This window comes from Corvus brachyrhynchos, unplaced genomic scaffold, assembly GCF_000691975.1.
Source record: "Corvus brachyrhynchos isolate BGI_N302 unplaced genomic scaffold, ASM69197v1 scaffold14, whole genome shotgun sequence".
Taxonomy (NCBI): Eukaryota; Metazoa; Chordata; class Aves; order Passeriformes; family Corvidae; genus Corvus; species Corvus brachyrhynchos.
The window spans coordinates 14,784,666-14,812,487 of NW_008239110.1; the positions used below are offsets into that span (position 1 = coordinate 14,784,666).

Genomic DNA, 27,822 nt, shown 5'->3' on the forward strand with positions numbered 1-27,822 from the left:
GCCCGCCTGCCCCAGGTGCTGCTCCCGGGCACCCGGGGTGTGCTCTGCTGCTGCCGCTACCCAGCCGGTGCAGCCGAGATGGCTTTCACGGCTTCGAATCTCATTATTTCTTCCCTCTCCGGGTCTTGGATGAATTACTAGAATGTTCCAGGCTCTCTCTATATATATTAATTTATATAGCCTTAGGTTGTCGTGACTGAGACGTGCTGCCGGGTGCCAAAGGTGTGTCAGTAATTGATTTTTGTCTCTTTAATCAGTGCAGTGGACTTTCCTCTCTGTACTTCATCATACACTGCTTCAGAGTTGGTTTTCGGGTGGAGTGGCATACTTGTATGTTGGGTGATGTGTGTGCAATATCGTGTCGCTAAAGGATGCAGTAACTGTTCATCCCCTAGGTGATGAAATGAGATGATGAACATTTCTATTCAATAACAGGCTTTTAGCATGTGTTTACTTTGCATGCTACAATTAGGTAGTTCTCCCATTAGGTAGTCACACATTTCTTAAATTAACGTAAAGTGGTGGACTTTTAAGATGGGTATGTGCCCATTAATCGATTATGGTTTGCTTCAAATGCTATGACCCAGTCTAAGGGCCTGTGTTTGAGTGATACTTAAAATGTGTGTTGATGAACTCTGCCAGCATATTGTATCAGCCAGTGTTTACACAGTATGGAAATAATAATTTCCTGATATTGTTCTATCTGATACTTACATGTACACACACAGATGTTCAGAAAATTAATGGAGAAGGCAATAGGAAATGCCAAGAAAAGTATGCATGAATATATACTTTTTGAATGAAAATTACTTTATCAGGAATATATATTTTTAAAGGTAAAAATATACACAAAATATTTTAAGGGCCTAAATAGTCAAGTAATGTGGATGCTTTGAAGAGTTGTATTGAAATAGATGCTTGTAGCCAAAATGCTGTCTGATGGCTTTCCTTTTTTTTTTTTTTTTTTTTTTTTTAAGTAGTGGATCAAAATCTTGGGCTTGGAGGGAAATTCTATGTCTTTTTTGTTTTTTTCCTTGTTGCACATTATGTTATGAAAAAGGAACACCTCTGGAATACCTGGTTTGTCCAAGTTGCTTGTGAGGCAGTCTCTGGGTGTCACTCCTCGGCTGTCACTCCAGGCACCAGTGCCCTGTTCTCACTGCAGCAGCAGCCACTCTCCCATTTGGATGTGTCACATCTGCTGCTGAAATGATAAGTGATTCCTGTCGGAGATGAAGTGAGTTAGAATTGATTGGAACTTGTCCTTGTCTTATTAGGAATATGGCTTCGTTGCTTTGTGTATCCATGGTTTTGAAAGAGAAGGTTGAAATTGGTTGGAGGCTGGCTCTGGTAGATACTTGGCTACCTTATGGCCCTGACTTCAAGGGACAGTTTGCAAATCTCTTTAAGTGTTAGGGAGTAAGCCCCTCTATTCAAACAGAAGTGAATTCACTTGATAATGATTTGGGTTGGAAGATAACATGTCTTCAGAAAGGTAATTTTAAAAGTTATGGGAATCTTGTGGCTGGTTACTGCGGCCAGAGTGACTCCCTGCTGTCACCCATTTGGGTGGGTGTTTCATAGGTGGAAATGTAGTGTGAGCCTCTGCAGCAAGATCTGACACAAGAAATTGCTGCTCTAGGCAGCTGGAGCTGCTCACAAACAGTTATTATGGAAATGAAGGACAAAGGGACTCAATTTCCCTTTGCTATCCAGTAGGTGTGAAAGGAAAGCTGGAACATAGCCAATGTTCAGAAGAATGGTAAAGCTCTCTGTCCGGCACCTGGCTTGTGCCCTCTGTGTCTCAGTGGGTGCCCAGCGCAGCAGCAGGCAGTCATGGTCCTTGGCTCATCTGGCAGAGGAAATTCATCACCCAAAAAGCAGCTGACTGACAAACCTCTTCCTCATCACGATCAATAAGCCAAAAAAGTCAAAGGCTTTATGGGTGTAGCTTTTGTTTTAGTGAGGTATCCTCTGGATATTATTATTATTATTATTATTGATGGTGGGGTTGGCTGCCTGCCACAAAGTTGCTGGCTTCTCAATCCCTCTTGTGAGGGATCTGCACCCTCATGCATGAAAACGTCCAAGTCATGTTGCTGTCACTTCTGCGGTGAGTTTGTCCTGGCAGTTAAGATCACTTTCCCAAAAAGAGGAAATGTAATTCTACATTTGATGAGTGAAGTTAGCATTAAGAGCTTTCACTCAAGTGACCTCCTTTGACTAGGAAGGAAAGCAGAGTAGGAGAAACAAGTCTTTAAGTTCTTTTTTCCCTCTTCTCCTTTTTTTTCTTTTAAAAATCTTACTCCCTTGTCATTTTTCCCTAGCCAGATTTATGAAATAATGAGTTAGCGATAAAATTCACAGCAGGCTAGAGGAATTATATTTCTCTCCCCAAACAAGATTGATATATTAAACACCATAAAGAGGAGTATTCTTTTTTCTTTTCCTCCCCCTCTTCTTTGCAAACCATCATTATTGTAGGTGGAAAGCTGTATGTCTTTGTTCCTGGTCAAAATGTCAGGTGGGTGTGAGTGGTTCTGCTGGTGCTGGAAGTTGTATGTTAGGAGCTGTTCAGTTTTGGGGTGGGCAGCACTCTGCAGCAGCGTGTGGGGCTGTGGTTGTGTATCTGCAGTCTCTCCTGGGCTTGCCTGCCAAGGGCAGGGTGCAGGCAGGCTTTGGGGGTCTGGAGGTGCTTCCCAGTGGATTTCAATGCAGAAGGTTGTACTAAGTGCCCAGAACCAGCTGCAGTGCTTTGGTCTTGCACCTGTGCTGCCCCTGTCTCTGACCAAACTTGGAGCAAGAGTACCAGTATTTCAGCTCAGTACCATATAGCATCCTCCTGACCTCCCTATACGTAATTGAGAGTTAATGACTTGTCATGGAACCACAGTTCATCCTTAGGAAGACTTCTGGATTAGACTTGAATTTTTTGATGTGTAGAGTACTCATCATAATCTCAGTAAACCTTTCTGATTGTTATTTATCGTAAGAGGTGAGCTGTGCTTTCAGTGGCATGCCTCAAATTCTTGGTGTTGTGTGGTCCAATGCCCCTGTCAGAGCTCGATGAAGCTGTTCCCTGCTCTCTATTCTGTGGCCTGTAGTACTCCTGAGCTGTCATTAAGCACTCGGCCTCCTCTTTGATATGCTATGTGTAGATCCCACCGACGTGCCATTTCTTCTTTGTTGTTGCTTTTCTTATGGCTACTGTGTATGTTTTGCAGGGGGTTTTTTCAACATCCTTTTTGAAATGCAGGTTGTATGAGTACCCATGTTTAAGTAATGGTAATAACAAACTGATTTACAGGAACAGAAAACATGCAAGCTTAGCAGGGAAATTATACCTGTTTATACAGGCAAGATATGTGTTTATCTTTCGGTTACAATGTCAAAATAGTATTGTGTATGTTTCATTTTGTATTCACTTTAGGATTTAAAAGCTTATTATTAGTAGCTACCAATTTTTAGAAAGGAAATTTTCTTACTGTACCCTCACCCATTAATGACTGATTTGGGGATCTTCTCATAGTGTTTCTGTAGATATCTGAGGGCCATTTCCTCAAAATCTAAGACTCTGCAGGCAAAGATCTGTTTCAGTGCACCAGATAGAGGAAATCACAGCTTTGTTTTACAGAAGTTCACAGTGAGAGTTGTTGCTTCCCTGAACTCAGCTTTATCTTAAGAAAAGGTAATGTATTCCCTGACTCATTTTTTTCAAGTAAATTCAACCTTTTCTAGCAGTGCTCTCTCTGTCTACTGCTACTCCGGTCTATTTTCTTCTGCTTTCTGCCCTACATGCCATCTGTCTTATTTTCTAGTTTGTTTTCTTTTTAAGTACTCTAAGGTAATGCAGCGGATAGAAAAGAAGTATGAATATTCACAAAGCATCACTGCCACCTTGATTGAGAGAGGAAGAGGTGTGGATGGCTTCCTGCCAGATCAGCTGATGCTGTGATTGCAGAAAATCCTTGGGTGTGCCTAGGTTGTTACTTTGGAGGAGATGCTGTGTGGAACAACTCGATGTTGTCGGTGGCTTGGCACTGCTTCTATGCTGTGTCAGTAGGCTTTTGCTGTAGTTAACTGTCTCATGGTTAAGTAGTGCCCCAGTCTGGTGGCAAGGGATTTATTTTACTCTCACCTTAAGAAGTATCATTTTTAGAATGCTTTTTAAGCAGCTGTACTGATGCCAAAGACCTGGGCACTTGTGATAAAGCTGGGTTTGATCTGTATGCAAATTTTGGTAGCTGCAGCAAACTCAGCAAAACTTTGTAGGCCAGAGAGTGTCTTGAGTTCTTCCTTCATACTTTCTCACAAAGGTTCGGATAATTCAGGGAAGCACTGAAGTGTATAATAATTTTACACATGAAGATTATTTGCATGATATTTAGAATTTATATGAAAAATAAATTCTTCTCTTATATAAGCAGTGTTTGACATTTTGTACTCTCTTTTTCCATCCTGGTTGCCGGTCAAACCTTTTGTAGTGAAGCTGCTGAAGACTCTTGAAGGTAGGAGCTGTGGTAATCTGTGACATAGAATCTGGTCTGTACCTTCTGTCCCAGCTCCAAAAACTTCTGAAATGCAGGTATTGTCTGGTAGCTGTGTGGTGTAATCAGTGACATCTTGGTGACGAAGGGTGAAGAACCAAGGAGATGAAAGATTTACTTCGTTACAGAACAGTGTGCTGAAATGTGGCCAGGTATGTGGTGACAGATTGACTTTGCCTTTTGTGAGCCAGTCACTTGTGGAGATCTGGCCCAAATGATTAACAGCTGATGAACATGACAATCTTCTTGCCACCCACATACGTGGAGTCAAGTCACAAGCAGCCTGGGTAATCATCAGGGCAGTTAGGAAACAAATTGAGAACCACAAAGGAATGACAAGGGTGGCTTTCTGCCGGTGCCATGAGTTGTTCTCCAGTCCTCGTGGTTAGATACCTGCTGAAGAAATTTCATTTGATTTACAGGTAATTTGGGTTTTGGTTTTCTTCTGTGGTCTTGGTGTTTTTTTTAATGTATGGTGCTGGGCGGTGTTGGTTAGGTATGCCTTTTAGTTAGAGGTGAATAGAGGGTAGCATCACATCGGTGTGCAGAGGCTAGGCAAAAACTTCCTGTGATACTTGCATTTGTGTCCTGCTACAGTCATACTTACAGGATGGAAAGGAAAATATCCTTTGTTGGGCTTGTGCTCGTGTGGTTGCTCGCATCACACCACATCAAATGTCCATTTGTTTCCTTCTATCAGGAGTTCTAGATTCCTTAAAAAGGGGCTCTGCTGCTAACTGATCCCTCAGTGGACAAATTTTTAAGTGGGTTGTTTGTTTTGAAAATTGGTTTCTGTTTGTAGTGCATCATTTCTGTTAGTGCAAGTAACACGTTGGTTGTCATGAAAAGAGATTAAGGAGATGAAGATCAGTTTTCTTTTCCCCTGCACTGTTGACACTGTGCACCTGACCTTATTGCGTGAGAAGTAAGTTTCAGTGTTTTGTCAACTAGCTGTGTCCTTTTCTAAGCCCTTGTCTGGTAGTTCCCAGTCCCAGGCTGAGCCTGGAAGATAATAGGCAGGTTTTAGGGGCAGGGGACTAGAGACTGTTCTTGAAACCAAAATGGTACAGCAAAAACAAGAAATAGTGAATCTTTTACAGGGTTGGAAAGAGCAAGGAACAAGAACCCTAGGAATGAACCAGACCTTATGCACTGATGTGTGTTGGAGGATTCTCCTGGCCTCCATGTGTGGCGAGCTGTGGGAAAAACATGGCATCCAGGAGAGCAGTTCCTAGCCCTTCTGCTCCACTATGAACACAGTTCAAGTTAAGTTTATTAGAAGAGCAAGGCAGGTGCTTTTGTTTCTTTGTTTTCCCTCAGGGTAGGAGATGTAGACGCAGACCCTGCAGAGCAATGTTGCTCCTTGCAGAATGGGACCCTGCTCCGTTAGGAATGAGCCATGATTGAAGGGTGCTGTGGGTAGTGTGTGCAAATGCAAGCGGAAAGCCAAAGAGGTTTGGAAAAGGAAATGTGGTGCAGCTGAAGGAGCCACTTGCAGCACCAAACCTGATTTTTAAGGTGCTTCGGAGGAGACATGTATTTCTTTTTACTTGGTAACTGTCACATGTTCATTTTGTTGTGTACCCCAGTGTAGGGTTTGGGATGTAAAGTTACAGAATGCATTTCTTGGGAAAAACTGTTATCCCTTAATAAATGGTAACAGTCCTTCAAAAGCCTCTCCTCTGGCTGGGGTTTTTTTGTTAAGTTTTTGTTTGGTTGGTTGGTTTGGTTTGGGTTTTTTTGTTCTTTTTTTAAGGATTGAGAAACTTTATAAAGAGTCAAACTTCCATGGATGACACTGGAATCAGGACTTCACATTCAGTACTGAGTACAGTTTTCAAATCTTAACTGCTTTGCTGTCAGCATTGTATTGCAATTGAAATAAAAAGTTCTACTGGGTACTGTGTTTTGCACCTCTTGTGTAAGTTTTGATTTCCTCTTCATGCCATGTACTATTTGTTGTGAATTCTGTGATGAAAGACCTGTGGATGATTTTCTCACTGAAAGGCTCTGGGATGACAGAATCCCATGTTATAATTTGGAATTTACTACATCTAGCCATGAAACATATCTCTCTTCCTGCTTCTTTTCACTTGGTTTTTTTTGCCCCTTCTTTTTACTTCCCTGAGTCCAGCATGCAGATGTCTCAGAAAAGCAATTTTGACCTGTGGAAGCTAGACCTGTTAATGAGGTCAGCCCAGCCATATGTTTGGGATTGGACGGATGTGTTTAAATCCTAGGTCCTGTCATAATTATCAGCAAGACCATGAGTAGGTTTATGGTGAAACTTGATCACCTTAAAGGTCTTTTTAAACCTAAATGATCTTTGATCCTATGAATCTAGCTCTGAGGTAATACACTTTTCACAGGTAACGTGTCAGTCCTTTTTAACTACAATGCACCCTGATGGGATAGGTGCAAAGTGCTTTTCCAGTTTTTTTTAAAGTGCAGGTCTCTACCCAGTTTGGACAGATTTTCAAAGACAAATTTTAACACCAAAAATGGAAGGACTACAGCCCCTCAAAAATAGGTGCTTTAACATGGAAAAACGCAAAACAAAACCAAATCCAAAATTTGTTAATGCATTAACTGCTTTGGCTGGCTTCAACTTGAGAAGGGGCAAGGATGTAGCTATAAACAAGAGAACACAAAGTTTGTTTGAAACGCTACCAGCTATGTTAGGTGTCACCTGTGGTGAACAGAAATTTAGCAGCTTTCATCTTTGGGCCCCGCTTGTGCACATGTGTGCTTAGGTGTCACAAGCATAATCTGTATGAGTGAGTAGTCCCTCTGAATGCACTTGATACAGGAGTGATGCCTTAGGTTTTAACTTTCATATTTTTCAAATCCTGTACTGCCTAGTGTGTAACTCTGAAGTTTCTTGTGGCCTGTTAACTTCTGCTCTATCGTGCTAGGTAGACATAACAAAGCCTCTCCAGGCCTGCTCTCCAAGGACACTCAGATTGTCCTATGCCCAAAATGTGTAAACCAACATCTTAAGAGGAGGGTGAGCTTGGGGAAACTACATCATTAACTGAAGCTTTAGTTGGAGAATTAACCCTGATATGCAAATGAACTAAACGTATAGAAGTGTGAAGAACTCGTGACCTGTTGTCCAACTTGGGGTGCATCTGGCTCCCCAGGGTGTACCTTTGAAGGCCCTTCAAATAAATACCTACCTTTATTCTCTTATTCTTGTTTACTCTCTGTTTTAGGTGGCCCCTTCACACATCAGGAGTAGAGCTCAGAGTCTCTGTTGTGGTACCTGGTTGATGTGGCTGAGATGGATGGCTTTTGTGAAAATGCAACACTGGAGGAATTGAAGCTATTTGTCATTTTTCTGACTTTGTGGTGGTTGCTTCCCCCCCAGCAAAAGGAAATACCTAGCTTCAGAATGCTGAGTTACTTTGTCAATACTGTCAGTGTAAGATGTTTGAATTTTAGTTTCAAAATCAGCCTGTTTTGTTCAACAAGAGAACCTCAGTTCTATAATAATGTTTAAAACACTTGAGTAGTCTGAAAGTAAAATATATACTGCTACTGCTTCACCAGAAAACTTCTACACATCTGTTTTTTATGCAACAGTACTCAAGCTTAATTCAGGTGTATTTTTAACTTTTTTTGTTGTTTAGCTAAGCCCTGAACTATCTCACTGATTGAACAGACGCCGAGTTGAGCAAGTTAAAGCCAGATTAGATATGCTGAAGAAAGGATGGCATGTAACAGTTTTGCATGAATCATAACATTGTTCTATCTTTTCTGCATACATAGACAGAGGTAATTTTACTTAACCTGAATAATTTTGAGCAGTTAGCACAAATGATTAGAACACACAAAAGTATAAAGAACTTTTCTGTTTCTGCTTCTGAAGAAGCAAACAGCTCTTCAAAGAGACCCTCTCTAATTAGTAGTAATTGTGACTGTGCTCCGGTATATAGCAAGGGGAATTCCGTTTGAGAGGGGAGTTTTTGCGCTGTATGTAGCACAAGGTGACGCGGTACAAGGTCAGCAACTGTGTGTAGTGTTTACAGGAATCTGGAGATGAAGGAAGGAAAAATGGTAAGATAATAGAGGTTTTCAGGATGTTTCAGAAGGGCAAGACAACTAAATAGTTTTCTGTTACACAATGCCTAAAGGGATTTTGCAAGGAAGAAGGAAATAATTAGAAACATTTCTGCTTTTAAAAACAGGATTTGGTCTATGCAGTGTGAAGAGACTTTGATTTATTGTTGATCATTGTAATTTTGATGCACCTAACACTGCCAGTATTGGAGAACCTATGAAGTTGCATAGGTGCAATGTAAGGGTGCACTCAACACACTGTAATGCAATACATTTTGCAGGTTAAGCAACTGAAAAGTAAATAGTGAATGTTTCCAGTGTTAATTTTGTACATTACAAATGTACAGGATTTTATGTTACAATTAAACTGTTCAATGTACTTAATATACATAAGTGTAAGCATATGACACAGTTCAGGTTGCTATGGAAACCTGGCATTTTGGTTCTGTTAACAGTGTTTCAGATAGGAAAACATTTGCATTGCATTACTCCTAGACTCCTTTCTGCCCCCACTCCTCAGCCTCCTTGCTTCTCCTTTGGGAGATAGATGACAGAGAAGAAGAGATGACCTGGAATTTGCATGAATCAGGGTCAATTGTAAAAAGAGGTGTTAAGCTGAAACTTAAAAACGATTATTTTACCTTCAAGTAGTTCTTGCGTCTGGTTGCTTTTTTGAAGTATTGAAGTATTTCAATACTTACCTTCCACAGTGTAGTGTCTCTGGGTTGATTTGAGGTTCTGTTGATTTGAGGTTCTTTTTCTAAACACCTGAAAATGATGGAGTGCTTTTTAAAGAGAAGTTTCCAGTAATTTTCACTGCATGATTATTTATATTGCTGGAAATGTGCTAGAAGTAAAAACCTGACCATTTCTAATGCTTCCTGTTAGACTGATGGATTTGTTCATTGTGGGTTTCTTGTTGCTTGATCTTGTCCTGTAAAGCATTGAGAACGTGTTAACCAAGTTTCATGGAGTACAATAGGAATATTTAATATAAACCTAACTTTATGCTTAAGCATTTTGGGACCTAAACTAATTAATAATTGTAAACAGTTAGTCATTTATGGTACCTGTGATTGACAGTATAGGTATTTGTGCCAAGCATCGAGCCACATCTTTGTGGTTTAAAGACTCTTCAAACACCAGTCTCTTTCTGCTCTACCTCAGCTTTATTTACATTTCGTATAAAGGCCTTTCTTGTGTTGGTGAGAAAAGAGCTGAGAAGAGAGCAAGTTTGCTGTGAAGCTGAAGTCATGCATTTGTCTTTCGTAGTCTGTTTCTCATCCCATGAATGCTGCCACTTATCTTTCCACGTGTGTGGTCGCTAATGCCCACAGAACAAAATCGCTGCTCAGGGAGTCACACGGACGGTTTTCTGCCCAAGCTTGCTGCCGCAGGTCTGCCTGCTGTGGCAGAAGTGAGGGTGTGCAGCAAAGCCTGCTGGAAGGGGGTGTGAGCTGGCATGGTGGGGTATAAACTGAAATGCAGATACAGAGCCACTTCTGCTGAGTCTGCTGCGAGTCATTGGTGTGATAATTTTGGGTGGAGGAGTGTTACCAAGCAGCTGAAGTGGGCGAAAGGGAGAAAGGCAAAGGGCAGTAATACTTGAAACTGGTCTCTGCTTTCTCCATGGACAGATTCTAACAGCCCGAGACGAGAGAAAGCCCAAATTCTTTGTCTTGGCGCTTTGACTGGTCAGGGTCCCCTTGATCACCAAAGGATATTTACTGTGCTGTCTGCTGGCTTGCTGTCTGCTATGATGCTGCTGTTTTGACAGTGCAAATCCCACTTTGTGGCCTGTGTAACCTAATTCGTAGAAACAACTTGAGTGTTGCCAGCCCTGCAATATGTGACAGTGTGGCTCCAGCAGCCTTTAGCAGCATTCTGAGTATGGGAAGAGAGGAATCTAAGGAGGACTTGATCATGTCCCTTATGAACCTTGTAGAGAACCTGTAATTCATTTGGTCTGGGTGTGATGTGGTTGCTTGTATGTATCTGTCTTGACCTTAACAAAACAGATGTACAAAGCTTTCTTTGAAATACTAAACAGATCATGAAACTAGCAGTTGTTAAGAGCAAGGAACATGATGGTGTCAACTGACAAAACAGCAAGGTAGTGCTAAGGGGATTGTCTAAATGCTAGTTGATGTGTTGAATGTTCATCAGTTTTTTTGTATTTTAGAAAACTGCAAATACTTGGTGTTTTAGTTGAATGCTGGGGAATACATACATTAAAAGTCTTTTGTGGGTATCCCTACATGCTCCAAGCAGAGGTAAGGGAACAGTGATGTCTGTCTTACCCTCTCTGGGTATGGTAAACTTCATCCTTTTATAATTCATATAATCACAGAGTCGAAAAGACCTCCAAGATCATCAGATCCAATATTCAAACAATTCCATATGGTAAAGTGCCATGTCTGCTCATTTTTTTGAACACTCCAGGAATGGCGACTCCACCACTTCCCCGGGGAGTACAAATCCAATCCTTAACCACTATTCTAGTGAAAAATTGTTTCCTTATATCTACCCTGAACCTCCCCGGCACAATTTAAGGCCTTTTCCTTGTGTCCTGTTACTAGTTGCCTGGGAGAAGAGGCTGACTGCCACCTCCCCACCTCTTCTTTCAGGTAGTTGTAGAGGGCAACACTGTGTATACCTGTACAGTGTGAGTGTGGAAAGCTGCAGGGTCAGAGGGCTTGGACTTGATGCTTAATGGAATTGGGGTAGGTTGAAACAGGAGATACAGTAAGATGAAGGTATTAATTATTTTAAAACATCTGCAGCAATGTTCTTGTTGGCCTAAAAATGAAAATCTCCCCAGGTGGCCTGATTTTCAACAGCACTGCACTTTTATGTTTGGAATAGCATAGCACTCTGCTTGTTAATAGTTTATGCTGTGTTTTGTAACCAGTTTCTGTCCAGCAAATGAAGCTGAGTTAAACAGTAAAATATATTGTTCCATATGGAAAATGCATCTGGTGATGTTCAGTGGCCAATGAGGGAAGATTAAATCTTGATGTTTTTGTCTCGTGACAACCTGACTGGTGATGTGGAATTTCTTAGCTCATTTGCTTCCCCTTATTCTGTGTGAAACGTAACAGCCTGAGTTAGTGGGTTAAAGCCTCTTCCCAAGTAAGGCAGGAATAATTCATCTGGAGAGTTCTTTGGAGCTGAATCAAGTTTTGTTACTGTTCTGTTTCTGAATCAGAAATGTTTCTGTTACATTGATTCTCATTTTATTTGTTCTTGTGGACAGTGTTGGAAATCCAGTAGGGGAACTGAAGGTGATCTAAGCTTAGCCTGTTCTTACTCCATTAATAGGGAATGAAAATGCTTGAACTTTTAGTTTACTACACCACTGTAGGGAGGATAATAACATCCTAAACATTGTATCCTGTTCGTCAAGAGCAAGGGTGATTGTTTTCTTTGTCTGTCTTATCTCCAGATCTTATTTTCACTGTCCTTGAGAGCCCACAGCATGCAAATAGCCACGTTGAATCTCTTTGTTTCTCTCTATTTGGAGACACAGAAATTTTGACTGTTCTGTGTTTAATATGAACAAGAAGTCTAGAAATTGCTTCTGCTTACACATTTATTTTCAGTCTCTTAATTTTTGTATTTTTATTCTTTGTGGATTTTAAGAGTGCACCCTTGTCACAAGAAACGTGGGAGGCATAATACTTCAAAGATTAAAAGCATAAAGAGGGGTTATTCACCAAGCAAGGGTCGAGTGAACCTCAGGTGGAGTAGCTCTCCTGGGTTAGTTTAGCACCCACCAATTATGTGTAATGGACTGAAACTTCTTTATAGAGCTTATTAATGTTTTAGAAATATCTGCACACTTTACATCATAATAATGTAACTATGTAATTGTATTAAAATAATTCCATATTTCAGATAGCTTTAGAATAAACAATTTTTTGTCCACTCTAATGAATGTATTAAGTCTGTGCTGTGTTTTACTTCCTCGTGCTGCATACTTTTCTGAAAGCTTCCAATCTCATTTTTTCCTAGGTCATTTTTCCTAAAGAAAAGAGTAAAAAAAGTTGTAGCTTACTCTCTTCTCTTTCCTGGCTTTGCATTTCTGTTACTACACCAAGTAAAATATACTAGCAGAACCTAAAAGCAGTAGAACTCAACCTGGTTAGTCCAGTCAGTGAGGCATTAATGCTGCAAAGTTTAGTATTTCTCATAATGTGCAAGTGTGCATTCACCTTCCTGGTTTTAAAAATGGGAGGTCTATGGAAATGAATGCAAGAGTGATTATTAGTGTTTTGGCTTGTGAAGCTTAATAATAGGCATTTATATGACCAGTAGCAAATTAAAATGTCTCCTGTGTTAAACTGTTTCTGTTGCCTTATGTGGTGTGTGTTTTTATTTATTTGCATCTGCACAGTGCTCTGGTAACTGCATTGGGCTCATCAGAGGCACAACTAGCACCCCCCAAGGGTTCAATTTCAGATCTAATACGCTGAAACTCCTTCCCTTCTATCTGTGATTTGTTCTACAATTGCTTACTCTTACAACATGATAGATATTTTTATTATTGCTCTTGAAGTACTACAAACATATATTTTCTTTTTTTTGGTCTTAGTACTGGCTTATTGGTGTAACCCTTGTCATCTCTCGTGCTGCATCTTTTAGGGGTCAGAATTGGCACATGTACCCAGAAGGCTTGTTATTCGTAAGAAGCAGACACTCAGTTGCAGAGTTGCAGATCTAAGGCAGATCATTAGTAATGCTTCACGTCTGTGCATGACCAGTTTTGAATTCTGCAGGTGATAGGAAGCATGCAGTGCTGTGAACAGATGTGTGTGGTGTTTTTAGTCTCAGGGGCAGAGGTATCATAGAGAAGTAAAAGTAAAAAATTACTGTTGTGTGGGACACTGTACCAGAGAGCAGATGAGAGCTATGTGGCGTGTCTGGGCAGCATCCTGTTCCCTCAGCACACTGAGGTCTCCCTGCTGCATCCTTGCTGTGGCCATGTCCGCTTGGCTGTCCCACTGAGGGTCTTGTGCCTTAATCTGCTCTGCCTTCCTAACTGGAAAATTTGTGCTTGGACCTCTCACCTTCCTGCTTGTTGTTCACAGTGTGATTGTTGTCACTGTCTCTTGCATCATGAGGCTCCTGCTGAGATTTGGAATACACTACCCTTGACTTGGTTTTCCTAAAGTCAGTTGATTTTTTTTTTACATACATGCTGAAGGAGCCGAGTGAGCCTGGATCCTCAGAGGAGTTAGGCTTTTTATTTTCTTCTGTGGATCTGAGCTGTAATTCCTGTGTATATACCTGCAGAGCCAGATGAAATCGAGACTGTGCTATTGGTTTCCAAAGTTAGTCAGTTTAAATTTCATAGAAAATAATTACTATCTCCTTGTCAAAGTAGTCTCCTCCCGTGTTCTCATTGCTGAAGATTATTGAGGCTGGTAGATTAAAGCTGCTGGGAGGATACTTGCACCCGTTGTTCTTCTGCTCTCATTTGAGCATGTGGAGGCAATTCTTACAGTTCAGCTCCCCATATGCAAAGCAGGGAATTATATAATTTTCTTACCTTGTGAAAGGTTGAGGGATATTGACTCTACAGGATCATGAAAAATATGTCCAGAGAATTGCGTGATCTTGAATGTTTCTTTTTCTCTGCATGTTTTTCCAGGACTTACAGTGGGTACAGATGGTCAGAGACAAGCTATCAAGTCCACTGAATGTTCTAAAAATAATCCTTGGCTTCTGCATTGCTGTGCTGTTATATGTACTATTGTTCATGTGCATGGTTTTGGAAAATAATGCCCACAACTGAAGGATTGCTTGTTGATGCTTTAGAGCCAGCAGACAGAATTTCTGGGGGCTTACCCCTGAGCGCAGCAAGCAGGACTTTTTCTTGTGTCATGAAAATGTGAACTACTTAAACTGCAAGTAGCAAGGTACATTATTCTTCATGCATGAGAAGGGAAGGAAAAGGCAGAAAAAATAGTTTTGAGAAATTGGTAAATCTATCAAAGTCTTTAAAGGGTGCTCTATTCACATACTAACTTATTTTTAATGTTCCACTTCCCTTTGTTTATATTTGCACTTAGAGCATCTTCTGCTGCTACTTGGAATGTACCAGTGCAGGAAGCTGCTGTCCTGCACTGCCAGGTTGCAGGGAGCACAGCAGGACCTGGAGGCAGGTACTGGAGGTCTTGGAAGCATGGTGACAATTGAAGTGGTGTGGGTATCCACGGTCAGGAGTTCACTCTGTTCCTGTGATTATTATATTTTAAAAGCTTTTTTTTTTCCATTTGTGGCCTTGCTGGAGCATTCCCCTCCTAATTACAAGTTTTCAGTAACATCCCCAAAACTCCCTGGTAGCAAGACTAGATAGACAAAGCAAGTATCCAGAAATGAGTAAATATAAATTAAAATACCTAGAGCAATAGGACTAAAATCAGAAAGAAGAGTATATTTTTATGTATTTTGTTCTTTTCTTTATGTAACTATCACGTGGTGACACTGGCTGAATTTGGAGAGTGGCAATTTTTTAACAGGCTCCTTAATGAAATGCATTGTTTGGTAATCAGGTTTACCTTGAAAATGCCAAATTAAAGAATTAGCATTGCTGTAGACATGTAATATAAGCTTTTCAAAATCTACTTCTGTTTCAGTGTGTAGAACATGTTAAACTGAGCCTGAAATTTATATAAAATCAGCTTTGTCATCATTTGAGTTTGGACTGAACTCATGATATATGACTAAGGTGTCCGTTTCTCAGCATATAAATATCCCCCAAATATGTACATTTTTAATAGTCTGCTGATTCAGTATTTGTCTGTATCAGAAATGAGCTGCCAGGAAACCAAGATTCATTTTAACCATGTAGCCTCAATAATGTTTTAAGCAGGTAATAAAGAATACCTTGGATTTTTTTCTTGTAAGATACCAAAGGACAGATAGGGGAGAAGTGTGGAGTAGGTTTGCCTTTTTTGATGTAACTTTAAAATGTCAGTGACAACCTATAAAGTAAATGTGGGTTTTGTGCTGTAACTACTTAAACTAAAAAATGAAAAGGACCTCTCAGAAATACTAAATACTAGTTTTCTGTAGCAATTAACTGCAGTCTGTGCTATGTTCCTTCTAGCTGTCAGGCTTTCTCTTTTTTTTTCCCTTTAGGGCAACTAGTACAAAATTCCCAACAACACAAGTAAACTCAGAACTTCAGAAGTCAGCCTTCCTAATCAGTTCGCTATTTCTAATACTATGTTTTCAAAGTGTAATTTTAAGACTTTAATATGCCTCTCTAAAACAACACCGTTGTTTCTTCTGAGAAGGTAAACTAAGTAAGTTTTAAGTCAACAGGGTGGAATCTGACATTAAATTACTCTATTATGAAAATTTACTCTAATTGGTGACTGGATATTATATTACTGTATATTTTTATTAGCAAAAGAAAAGAATTGCCTGAATGTCTTTGATGTGTCTGGTCTGTGATTAGCATTCCAATTTTCTGAGTGCCCATCTGTTATGAATATAATTACTTAATTTTTAAAAATTCTTGATTTATTCCTCCTCACCCTGTAAAAGGACTTGGAGTTGCGTTTGATGTGAGAAGAACCGGCTCCATATCCATGTTGCCATTGCTGGCTTTGGTTAGCACTGATGAAGGCAAACAGCAGACCTCACTCTTGGGGAGCTGAGCAGTGCCTCGCTGGTTTGGCACTGGCACCTCCTGTAGCATCTGTGGTTAGGTCCAGGCTTAACCTCCTCTCTCCTTTTTTGTGCCCCTTTTTGCTGGAGCAGGGGGTGGCTGCTCCGGCACTGGGCCTGACAGGGATGTGGGCAGGCAGGGGTTTCTTCTCCTGGCTCCCTGGGTAGGAGTGCTCCCTTTGTCTGCCAGCCTGGAGCAGGCCAGTGACTTCCCTGGCTGGGGATGTTAGATGATGGGAGGGGAAGAGAATAAATGGAAAGAGCATACCACTGACTCTTGCGTGGGATTAGGCAGTGAGGACAGATCTGTCTTGCCTCTGTTCATCCCAGCTGACCTTGTTTCAGTGAGGTGAGGGACTCTTCCCTCTTCTCATTCCCTTCGGTCCTGCTGTCATTGTGGTCATGGGCTTAGTACTATATTGATGCTTTGGGGTTATTTAATAGTTCTTGGTCTCAGTGTGAGACTCAGCTCTGGCCTCTCAGTGCCCTCATGCCGCATCACAGTGTAGTGAAGGCAAAGCAGGTGAAGGGGGAAAAGTGGTTCCTCTTTCTTTGAACTGTTTTTGTAATTCACTGGGGAGGGTGTAGTTGTACACTTTGAAAGACTTACTGTAACTCAAAGGCAGTGCTCATGAAGCCACCAGTTTTGATCCTCTGAAGATCTAAGAACCTGCCCCAATAGGGAAGATAGAGATGCATCAGAATGCTCAGGAAGTTTGTGGTATCTTCATACAGACTGAACATCTGAGCAGGCCAATTTGTTCTGGTGCTGCTGTTACGCTATTGTCACGTAGGTTTCTGTGACCAGGTGAAGACTGCATCATGCGTTATCTTGCAGACATAAAATAGTATTCTCTTCATAAAGGTAAAGATATCAGATATTTGCCATTTAAAGAGTACCCATTACTGTAAGACTACCTGATGTGTGAAAATCAGAGCAACTTGATTCTTTTTGATGCACTGGATGCATTCAAAAGTAATGAGTAAGAAAAAGTGCATTTTGAAGTAATGAGCTTCATATGCTCTGGACTGATCATCCATCAATAATGAGAGAAAATTGTGGCAAGCATTTCTAGTAGAATCTAGCGTCATTTGTTCTTGGCCTTTTCAAGTAGATTAGTCTGTCTTTGCTGCATCATCTCTTTTGTTGACATCTGGCAGTTTGTAGCTTGTGATCTTTTAATGCAGGGGAAAATAATGGGAACTGATTAGGTCCCAGAGGAATTTTTCTTCTTTTGCTATGAATCATAATTTATATGGCTTCCCTTTCTTTGTTATACAGCCCATTAGACTAAAATGTTTAGTAGTAACTTCTGGTTTGAGTTTATTCTGAAATACTGATAAAAAACTCTAAAGTTAACTTATTTAGTGCCTGTGCACAAGCTATCAGGGTAGGTTAAATGTATATTGAGGAGCGGAAAATGATAAAACATCTTGGCAGGGGTCCTGGACAGCAGTTGATGTGGGATGTTGTTAATTACAGTAATTACAAAGCAGTTCAGAAATTCTCAGGTCCTGGTTTCCAGGTGCCTTGGTACAGCATTCTGCCAAGAGGTGGTGGTCTTCGTGTCGAAAACCAGTATTACTGGTCTCCTTTTTTTTTTTTTTTTTTAAACTTCTAGATAACCTTCCCCTTGTCCTGCCTATTTCAAGGTGATTACACTTCATCTGGAGAACCAGAGGTCCATCTTGTTTCTCCCTCTATAGTTGTTTCAACGTGCATATTGGTCACAACAGTCAAACCTTGTATAGATGTAGATCACTCTTTTTTCCTTTACATTGTTTTAAAACTTTCAGATCTCTCACAATTTTATAGTATTTTTAGTAATTTAAAATTTAAATTCAAAGTGAGCATTGTGTGTCTTACTGGTTTTACTGTTTGTATTATGTATTTCCAAAGCTTCTCTTGATCTGCCTGTCTAGGAAACACATGAGACCTGGAAGATTTTTTTGGTATAAACTTGAAAGTAGTTTAATCTTTCCAGAGTTTTAAAACTTGATGCTGCTCTTTAGGTTACCGGCTTTGCAAAATGTCTTTTCCACTGCTGAGAAACTGGCCTGAGTGCATTTATTGGTTTGTCTTATTGTATACTAAGTGGATATTGCACAGCAAACACTGGTTAAAGTTTTACTTTGCTTTGTCACTGGGTCAGTTGTATTTCCACAACCTGTTGGGTTTTGTAGGTGTTGTTGACATGTTGATTTATGAACTTCCTGTTTTTAACTGTTATATACAGGAGACTCTACCTGGATATGAGGTACTGACGGGAAAAAGAGCATCTCACTTGGCTGCTCACCTTGCCCATTTGACTGTAAATAATGGAGACCAAGGAAGAGAAGAAGGAACGGCGACAAGGCTATTTTGCTCGGTAAGCTTACAGGGCTTATTTCAATGTTCATTAAAATACAGAACTCCTTATTCTGCCTTTTTCACAAGGCTTTATGACTTTTCAAGTATGTATAAAAATGAAGCCCATGCTGCAGTATGTATCCAGAAGGTGCTTTCCTTGTTGTATCCCTGATACTGGAGTGGCCATTTTTTTCTTTTGGGTTGTAGAGGAGACTTGAATTATAATTCTAATTTGTAATATTAAACTGTTCTTGGGAACTCAGTTACAAATTGCATTGCATTTGGGCTTCTGGCATTGAGTTCCTGGACAGTGTTGATGAAAACAAGGCATATCTGAAACATGTGTGTGTTTAAACCTGAAGTTTATTTGATTTCAAATAAAGCACAGATTAAGCAGTATTATCTCAGACTAATTGCGAAAGGGTAAGCTGGCTAAACCATATCATCTTTGAAAAAACATTGCTTTTATTTACAATCAATCATTTTTATCACTTGGAATTAATGATTGGTGATTTTTAAGAAATAAGTGATATTGCTTTCCTAATAACTTGTCTTTGTTAATTTAGCAGGTCTCTAATCATCTCTGAGCTCTGATGTACAAGAACAACCAAAGCTCACTTACTCTTGGGAGGGGATAGGAAATGGGTTTAAAAAACATCTTTGCCTCAAGGATGTTTTCTGTTCTGTTGAAGAGGAGAATAGCATCCTCTCTCCACTCAGTACTAAATAACTGGAAACTAAGTGCATTACAGACATCTAGAGACATGCCTGTCACAACATTTAGAAGTAGTGTGGGGAAAAGTTGCTGCTTCTTTATTGCTATTCAGGTTCTATGTAAGGGTGGCTAAAGACTGGAGGAAGTTTTGGTCATGTGTTGATGTCTGGTGACTTGCTTTCCATTTGGAGAAATGCAGTTATGTTGATGTTGGCAGAATGCTGCAGTTTGGGATTCTGAGAAGGGGAAGTGGATAATGGCACCTAAAACAGAGGGGGCATTATGAAGGATAAAGCAGAAGTAGCTAAAGGATTGTACTAAGGAACAAGTAATTTTGTGTTAAAGAAGACTCAGGCTTTGAGACAGATGTCTGAGTAAGACGCTTTAGTATTGAGAATGTTTTGTGTTTTTTCTAAGTGCTGTCTGCTAAGCAAGTGGAAAGCCTCAAGAGGCTTTCAGGAAAGTCCTTGACAATTGTATTTAATCTGCTTTTCTCTGTCATCTTGTGAGTGTTTTCTTTTAAAAATTCACAGGGGCAGCATGCCTTGTTTGGGCATAGGACATTTAGCCAGGTTCAAAAACATCTGAAATCAGTTCATAGTTCTAGCACTTAGCTGCTGTGTAGCTTTGGGGGGGATCACCTGTCTTTTCCCTCCCAGCTTTCATCTTTTTTTTTTATATATATTGCAGGCCCTTATGTGAAGTCCTCACTCTAAGCAAAGCCATGGATGATTTTTACAAGAATGTGCATGCAGACCCTCAGGTCATGTGTTAATAGAAGCTGAAGTCTGTCAGTAGGTGTCATGCCCAGCTTTTCTTCCTGTACATTGTCTGTGTGTGCAGACAGGGACAGAAGCAGAACTTCATTTGCATTTAGCATCCTGAGTGTAGCACGCTTCCTATAGTAAACAGGTGCCACAGGATCTTGCAGATGAACGGTGTAAATGCTTTGCATGATGACCCATATAAATGTCATATGAATACCTGAAAATAATAGGCAGATTATATTGCCTTTAGTACAGACAGTTCCAACCATGTCCCTGGGTTTTTTTAAACTTTTAAAAATTTTGACTTGACACAGAAGTTACCAGATTAGTTTCCTCATATTGGGACCCAGATAATTTAATCAGATGCATGCTTTGGTGTTGCTACCAGTTTGGGATGTTTTGTACCTTGGAATTTGTGGAAGGTTGTTCTGTCCTTAAATTTAAGCACCCAAGTTTGGTAAGTTCTGACTCTCATACACTTTTGTGTGCTGCTTCAAACATGCTGCTTTTCATGCCAGCTTGGGCTCATATGTATTAAGCTAAGAGCAACCTTAGCTGGTTCCCAATCATGTGCACCTCTGTACTTCCATTACTGTATTTTTCCCTGTATTATTACTATTATGTTTTGTGAGTCTAAGATAAGAGTAGTATTTACAAAATCTAAATTTATGTAAACATCCTCCTGAAGCAAAGACTCTTCACCTCACCTTTACTTTAATCTTGTTGTTTTTGCCTGTGATCAGATGCTCATGGGAGAAGACTCTGCTATTTACTAAGGAAGAGAATGGGAAATGGATTAGACTTTTTGCCAGCAGGAGGAAAATCTGTGCTTCTTGTCAGAAGGGTGGGGAAAAGGACTCCACTCAGGGCTGAGAAGAAGGATCCCTTTTGCTTATGTCCTGGTTATAAAGGGGAAAATGTTTATATTCAATGCTGGTGGAATAAAATATTTAATATAGTCCACTAAGTACCTACAAATGAAAATACATGAATTTTAATAGAAAATCTCACTCTTTAACGTGAGGGGAAAGGTTATTATTATGTTAACAAGGTGAAAAGCATTAACTGAAAAATGGGAGATGATGCTTTTTCTCTTAAGCTTCTGCTAACAGAAACCCAAGTTCTGTGTTGGCAGAGCTGGGGAACATGTGAACATGAGCAGTGGGACAAACAGTTCCCTTACTGGCCTGCCAGCATCTCAAAGTGTCTGACTTCCCATCAGAAGCTGGCTTTTGGTCTTCAGGGTAGTGTAATCTTGGTGCTTCCTGGGCAGCTTTTGGTAGGGGTGGTGCTCAGTGTCTGAGTGATTATGCTTGCAATTGTTGGAAGGGTTAGCTTGAGAATCCCAAAATATGTGCAGACAAACCAGCTCCTGAATTGCAAGACCAAGATGAACATGAAATTGTCTGCATCTCTGTCCCCAAAATTTATTGTTGTTTACACATTTATCCTTTAAAATATGTGAAATTGCTCTGTAGAAGAGACCCACTCAGCCATCATATCTCTCCACTACACATAGTTATGGTCTGAGTGCCTCAATTTTCCCAGGTCTTTCCCCCTCCCTCTGGCAAGTGAAGCTGAAATAAAACCTTCCCCCATCAGTTTTTGCTTTTTACGAAATGCAACTTTACCCACTCTGTTTTGTGGTAAAGGGCTTACTTTTTGCCTTAGTTGGCAGAAAATGAAAAAAGTGATTTTTTCGAACAAAATAGAAATGTCTTCAAAGCTTTTTAAAGAGATTTCTTGTGTAGGTAAGATGTTACGTCTTGTGGGAGTTTAACAGGCAAGAAGTGAAAGTATAAGAGTAACATGTGAGCATAAATTTCTCTTATGCAATAAGTCCTTATTTAACTGTTACTCCTACTTAAAGACTATTCTGTGTAGTTAAGTTTTCTTGCCTTATTTTCCCAACCACATTTGTAGGTTTTTCTGTTGCCTTCTGTGTCACTGGCTCCTGAACGCACCAGTATCTGTGCTGGTATTCAGCAAGTCCAAAAACAGATGGCACAGTGTAATGGATGTACAGTGGCACATCTATGTATATTGATTCTACTGTGACATTTGGTGCTTTTTATTGTGATTATGTGCCCGTGAACCTGGGTACAACTTCCTATTTCCCTCTGCCTGTGCATCTTCCCTCTCACCTTAAAGAATGGAGAGCCTCTCTGTTTTCTTTTGCCCATTGTATAGGTTTGAGTTCAGGGGTATGTCACCTCATAAAATGAATAGCCATTAAAATTTTAGCTTAATTTAGAAAGAAACTACCAAAATGAGTGTTGTGTATCACGCAGAAAGAATTTCCTTGGGTGTAAATTGGTAGTCTGGAAAGCTGAATGTATAGCTTGAAACTGGAATTGATTTGCTTGTGCTATTGTGTGATGCTAGATATCTTTGGACAAGCAGTTAAAGGAGATGAGAAATCATAAGGGAAGAGTTTAAACAGTTTTTTGAAAGAATGACAAAAGGGACTATTTCAGTTTCAAGTTTTCTGTGTCTCAGCATTCATCACAGCAAGTTACTGAGCATTTTCCATGCTTTGTACAATCCTGTGTCAAGTAGCTGCCTACTACTGTCTTAGCAGGGAAAACAAGTAAGCATGCTTTATTTGAAAGAATGCTGCTTTTCAACAAGTTGACCAAAATACTTACATCAGTTTTATTAATTGTTATGGTGACCTTAATCTGAAGAATATGTGTGGAGATGAGCTGTAAAAATGATACTTACATTGAGTGTCCAGGGGAATTACGAATTTTAGTTTTCAGTTTCTTTTTGGTTACCATTGAGAGCCAAATTTCTGAAGCCAAAGATGAAGCACTTTATTCTCACTGGGATTTGGGTGCTTTTGTGTTTATTGCATTTACATTTGTCTTACTACTGTCACTCTTTTGAGAAAACTACATAAATGTCTAGGACATGCTGCAAAGGCCATCCCAGTAGGCAGAGGCTCCCTTTAGCTCCAGATTGCTAATACTTTGACAGAACCTGAAGCCAGTTGTATAACTTGATGCTCACCTCCTGTTTCCTTATCATGTCAAGATCTAAGGGAAATAAAGGAATTCACAGCACATTTTAAGTTAATTTAGATTCTTGGCTTAGATAACTAAATTTACATCCATACAGATGAAGGTTTATACATTAAACCCAAGATTTAAAAAATATATGAGTGTTTACTGCAGTTGTTGTTTACTTGTTACCAGCTCCAATTACAGCTTTTTCCCCCTTCTAATTATTTTTAATGCTTAAAAATGAATAAAACCATACAAGTGGTGTACAGCTGTTCAGTCACATAGTTGACTATGACCTAACCTTAGCTTTCCTTTTAAGTATTCACAGTTCCCACAGTAGGAATCACTGATACATAGCTACTGAGCTGTAAACAGCTAGAGTCTGGAAAGCTTAGCTGGGGAAGGCATTATATGTACTTGTCATGTTGTTATGGTTTTTCCCTGATCCTTGCTCTTGGCAGCTGTTGGAAGCAGGATGTTGCCTTGCACAGACCCTTGGTCTGTCATGCTGTGGTCATTCCTTTGGTCAGTCTTTTGCATATTGCAAGCTATCAGATTTATGAGCATCTCATTTGGACTTTTTCTGTCTTCTGTTTTTTTCCCATATTCAGTAATTGTGCGCTTCATATTTTTTATTCCTGTGGCTATTAAGACATAGTAAGATGATAAAATAAGAAAAACACACTGAGCACAGAGGGACTGTGTGGAAAGAGGGTATCAGTGGTGGCTAGGACAGAGGAAAACCTAGATAAGAAATCTATGCACAAAGATACTTTATTGGAGGCATCTCCTATATGTGAGACCTTTTCATAAGTTTTTCTGTTGGGTGTGGTTCTTGTTGGTCAGACTCATTATAGCCATGTAACAGACTTCAAGTGTTTGGGTGCTCCTCAGCTCACTATTTTTACAGCAGTTGCCTCCTTGCAATTGTTCTTACTGTGCTGAGCCAATGTGTTGATGTTAATTCAGGTTTCTTGTAGCACCCATAATTTATTTTTTGCTTTTAGGAGGAAAAGTTTTCCACACATTGTTTTTAAAACAAACCATCATGGAGGTTTATCTTGGGTGTGAAGAATAGTCAAGCCAAGATCCTGGAGATGCTTAAATATTTTTTAAATGACTCTAGGAAATAATACATCATTTCAGTTCAGCTGTACAATGAAAATATCTTAACTCAGCTTCCAGATATATAAACATCACCTCATAATTCTGTTACTGAAACTGAATAACAGTATTGCATTTTACTCACATTGTTTCAGGCAATAACATGTATGCCTGAGGCATTCTGTTTTGTAAGAAAAGGCTGAATATATCACTACTTCAGATTTATGGGGTGCAATGGTTATTATTTGCTCTGTTATTTAGGGTGTGTGTGTGTGCAGGATAGTTGATTTGCTATGGTGGATAGCTGAAAAACGCCATAAAATAGTTTTTGAAATACACAGTATTATGATTGACCTTCCAGGTACTTATACAATGTTTTTAGCAGATTTTCTGCCTGCTGCACTGTAGGTCAGTATTTTAGCTGCCCTTTGTAACTGTCATGGTGTAAGACATTTAAAAATGTCTAGAATTTCACAGAAAGCATCATTAGGACCTTTTGGGTGGAGCTTTGGGAGATTGGTCAGGTCCTTCAGATGCTTGAGAGACACTTGCTATTCATTGCTCACAAACCTTTTAGTGTGTATGTATGTATATTTATATAAAGTTTTCTTTTTATCATAAGTGTAAATCTGGAGAATGAGAGTTGGGAGGGAAATTGAACCTGCTTTTTCTGAAATGTTGCATGGGAAAAGTTGAACAGCTGTTTATCTTGGGAACTGTTTCCTCATCTCACATTGGAGTTGCTTTCTGGATTCTGAGGTTTCTGTGTTAGCAGTCTTGTAATTCTGTGGTGCAGGATAGAACTCCGCAAAAGAGTATGAATCACCATTTTCTGTTTAGTCTTTAAAACACAGAATTATTCCCAGTGTGAGTGCTTCCTCTGGGAAACATAAACAAGCTAGTGGTTTCTGTAGTCTCGGTTCTCTCCAGTGCTTTCATCCTCAACAGTAGTGGAGTCATTTAGGATTGAAGAAGAATTTTGTTACTGGTAACAGAGTTAGTGAAAGTATTTAATGGGGCCCCAAGGCTTTCCTCAGGCTTCTTTAAAACTTTCCAGTACCAGAACTGCTGTTTATGGAGATACAAAGCCTGTGTAAGACAGGAAGCATGGTTAACCTCTTCACCCATTCACTTCCCCCTGCATGTGAAGTGAGACTTGGGTAACAGTGTGGCCTCTGTCTGAAGAGGGTTTTTTTTAAGATGGGGAAGAAAGTGGAGTTTTTTGATGTTCTTGATTTCTTTGAGAGCTGTATCACAGACTGTGCAGAGAAAAGAATTTATTTAATCTTCAAATGTACTGTCTGTGTCACACCAGTAATGTCACAATTTTTCACTTTGCAAGATTCTTGTAAGGTTGGATTGTTAGACAGAAGCATGCAATGACCTTATATTTGCTTTTCCCAAAGGGACCTTTGGGTGTCTCTTATCAGCCTTTAAAAAGAAACTTATTTAGCCTCCTTTATAGAACATAAATAGTTACACGATGGGCCTTTTGGTGTAGACATCTGTGCAGTTTTGATAAGAGTTGCTATTAACATAGTCGCAATGTAATTTGTCTTCCTCTACTTCCCTTCCCCGTGGCCTACAGCTGGGAATGCTGGGCACTGAGGGGTGTACTGGATGTTCCTGGTCTGCCATGCCATTGACCTTTTCGCTCTTGGATTTAAAGACATATCTTAAAGATTATAAAATTTACAAATTTGAGCTTCACAAGATGGCTTTCTGGATAGGTGAGATACAGACTTCTTACTGTATCTGATATAATTACAGTTTTAAATTGCTTTGTTTCCATAGTGTCTGCAGGTACAGTCTTGTCCTTTCAGCCTCCCAGGTGTGTGTTCTCTTCTGTTCTTAGGTGCTTTATGTATCTGCTGCATAAAATTCTGCTTAACCCCAGTGAACTGTTTTAAAATTAAGTCTAGCTTAAACACTAGTGGAAATGTAGCACAATACCTGACAGTCAGTTTTAAGGTGATGTTGTGTAAGATGCTACTGAAAGGAGGTGGTCCCACTCAGCCTTCTGGTTTTGCCATGTCTCTTACAGATGACAGAGCTGTCATCACTGAGCTGCTCCAGCATGAAGATGCCTTCCAGGAGCAGCCACCTAAAAAGATGCCTAATGGTACTGACTTTTTAGTGGTGCTGTTCATCATCATCTGCTCATGCTGTGAGAAACAGCAACTGTCTTGCCTCCTTTTGGCAGCAGTCCTGGTCAGTTCTCCTGTGCTTTGTACCACGTGGTAGTAGGGAGTGGGCTGTACAGTATTTTGAGAAGGAGAACAGTCGGCATTGTGAGCTAAGTCAGAGTTTGCTGGATTGAAGAAAACACAGGCTGATAAGAAGCTAGACATGCACCCTCAGGGAAGGTGTTTCTGGCTCAGAAATGAAATTGCCTGCCTTTGTATCTGCCCTCATTCAGGGCTTTTGCCTGTATGGTTTTGGCATATGCCATGCTAACATTGTATAGTCTATTTCTGGTAATGGTGCTGCGTGTTTAAAGGGAAAGGGATGAATGATACTTGCAGGAACATGCTTTTGGAAAGGGGCAGTTTTTTCCCCTCTCGGTCTGAAAGATTGAAAAGCATTATATAGCTAACTAAGGGAATTCTGTGGGTAAGAGATGAAATACTGTGGATCCTCTGTGGGTACACTGGATACCTGTCTGCTTGCAGTGTATCTGAACTAATAGTTTCATGTTCTGCAGTTTTTGCTGCATGCCTCTGGGCACTAGGCTCCCCACTCCTGCCTCCTCCCCAAGGAAATGAAGCTTTTTTCCTTTGCTCTGGGGCTTTGAACAGGGTAAGATGCTGTAAGGATATTCCTGGTGGCTTTAGGTTCCCTATGGTAAACTTGCATGCCTTCAGTGTTAATCCAGCTTCCAGACTGTGTTTGGAAGGGATTTCTTCCACTCCACCCTGCTCCTGCCAATCTGATTATGCAGAGGTGATTTGTATGTGGAGGTTTGTGGTGGTTTTTTTCTGTCCTGCTCTGTAGTCAGGGCAAGGAGTGTTTCTTAGGATCATCTGAAATGTGAGCATGTATTTTAGCTATGCTCTAAGTCTCTCATGCCATTCCACTGAGATCTGTGGGATTCCTCCTGTTGATTTATGTGAGACAAAATCCCAAGGAGAGCAGCAGAAGTGGTTAAGAATTTGGGGAGGAGAGGTCGTTGTCCTTATGCTGGAAAACCTTTGTAATGAAAATGAGCCATAAATCAGCTCTCTGGGTGTCTTAATACACTGAGTATTTTCCTGTGAGACAGCAGTTTCTGGCACAGAGAACTTGTGTTGTATAACACTTAATATACTGCTAATAACTTCAGGCTTTTGGAACTATTTTTCTTGACTGGCTATTTTTGTTTCAGTAGGTGTAAGCTTAACAGCTAGCCAGTCACTGGTAAGCTTAGTTTAAATTATGTTATGGTTTTGGCATAACAGTGCATTTCTGTCATGGATTTTTGCTTTCAGTAATGCTTCTTTAAATAAATGGCTTGAAGGTGCTAATCACATGTTTCAATCAGACAATCTTTAAAAGTCAAATCTCCTTGAGCAGAAGATTTATCTGTATGTTCACTTACCTTTTAGTGAACTAT

At 40.1% G+C, this 27,822-nt stretch overlaps 1 protein-coding gene across 3 annotated transcripts in view; it reads left to right on the forward strand.

The window, feature by feature from the left end:
- NCOA7 (nuclear receptor coactivator 7) overlaps positions 1-27,822 on the forward strand; it is an 85,115-nt gene that overhangs the window by 4,620 nt on the left and 52,673 nt on the right. For all 3 annotated transcript variants that reach the window (XM_017739584.1, XM_017739586.1, XM_017739585.1), the window contains one exon: positions 18,527-18,658. In XM_017739584.1, the coding sequence (XP_017595073.1) occupies positions 18,609-18,658 (50 nt within the window). In that variant the 5' untranslated portion in view covers positions 18,527-18,608. Of the gene's footprint in view, positions 1-18,526; positions 18,659-27,822 lie in introns of those variants that run through there.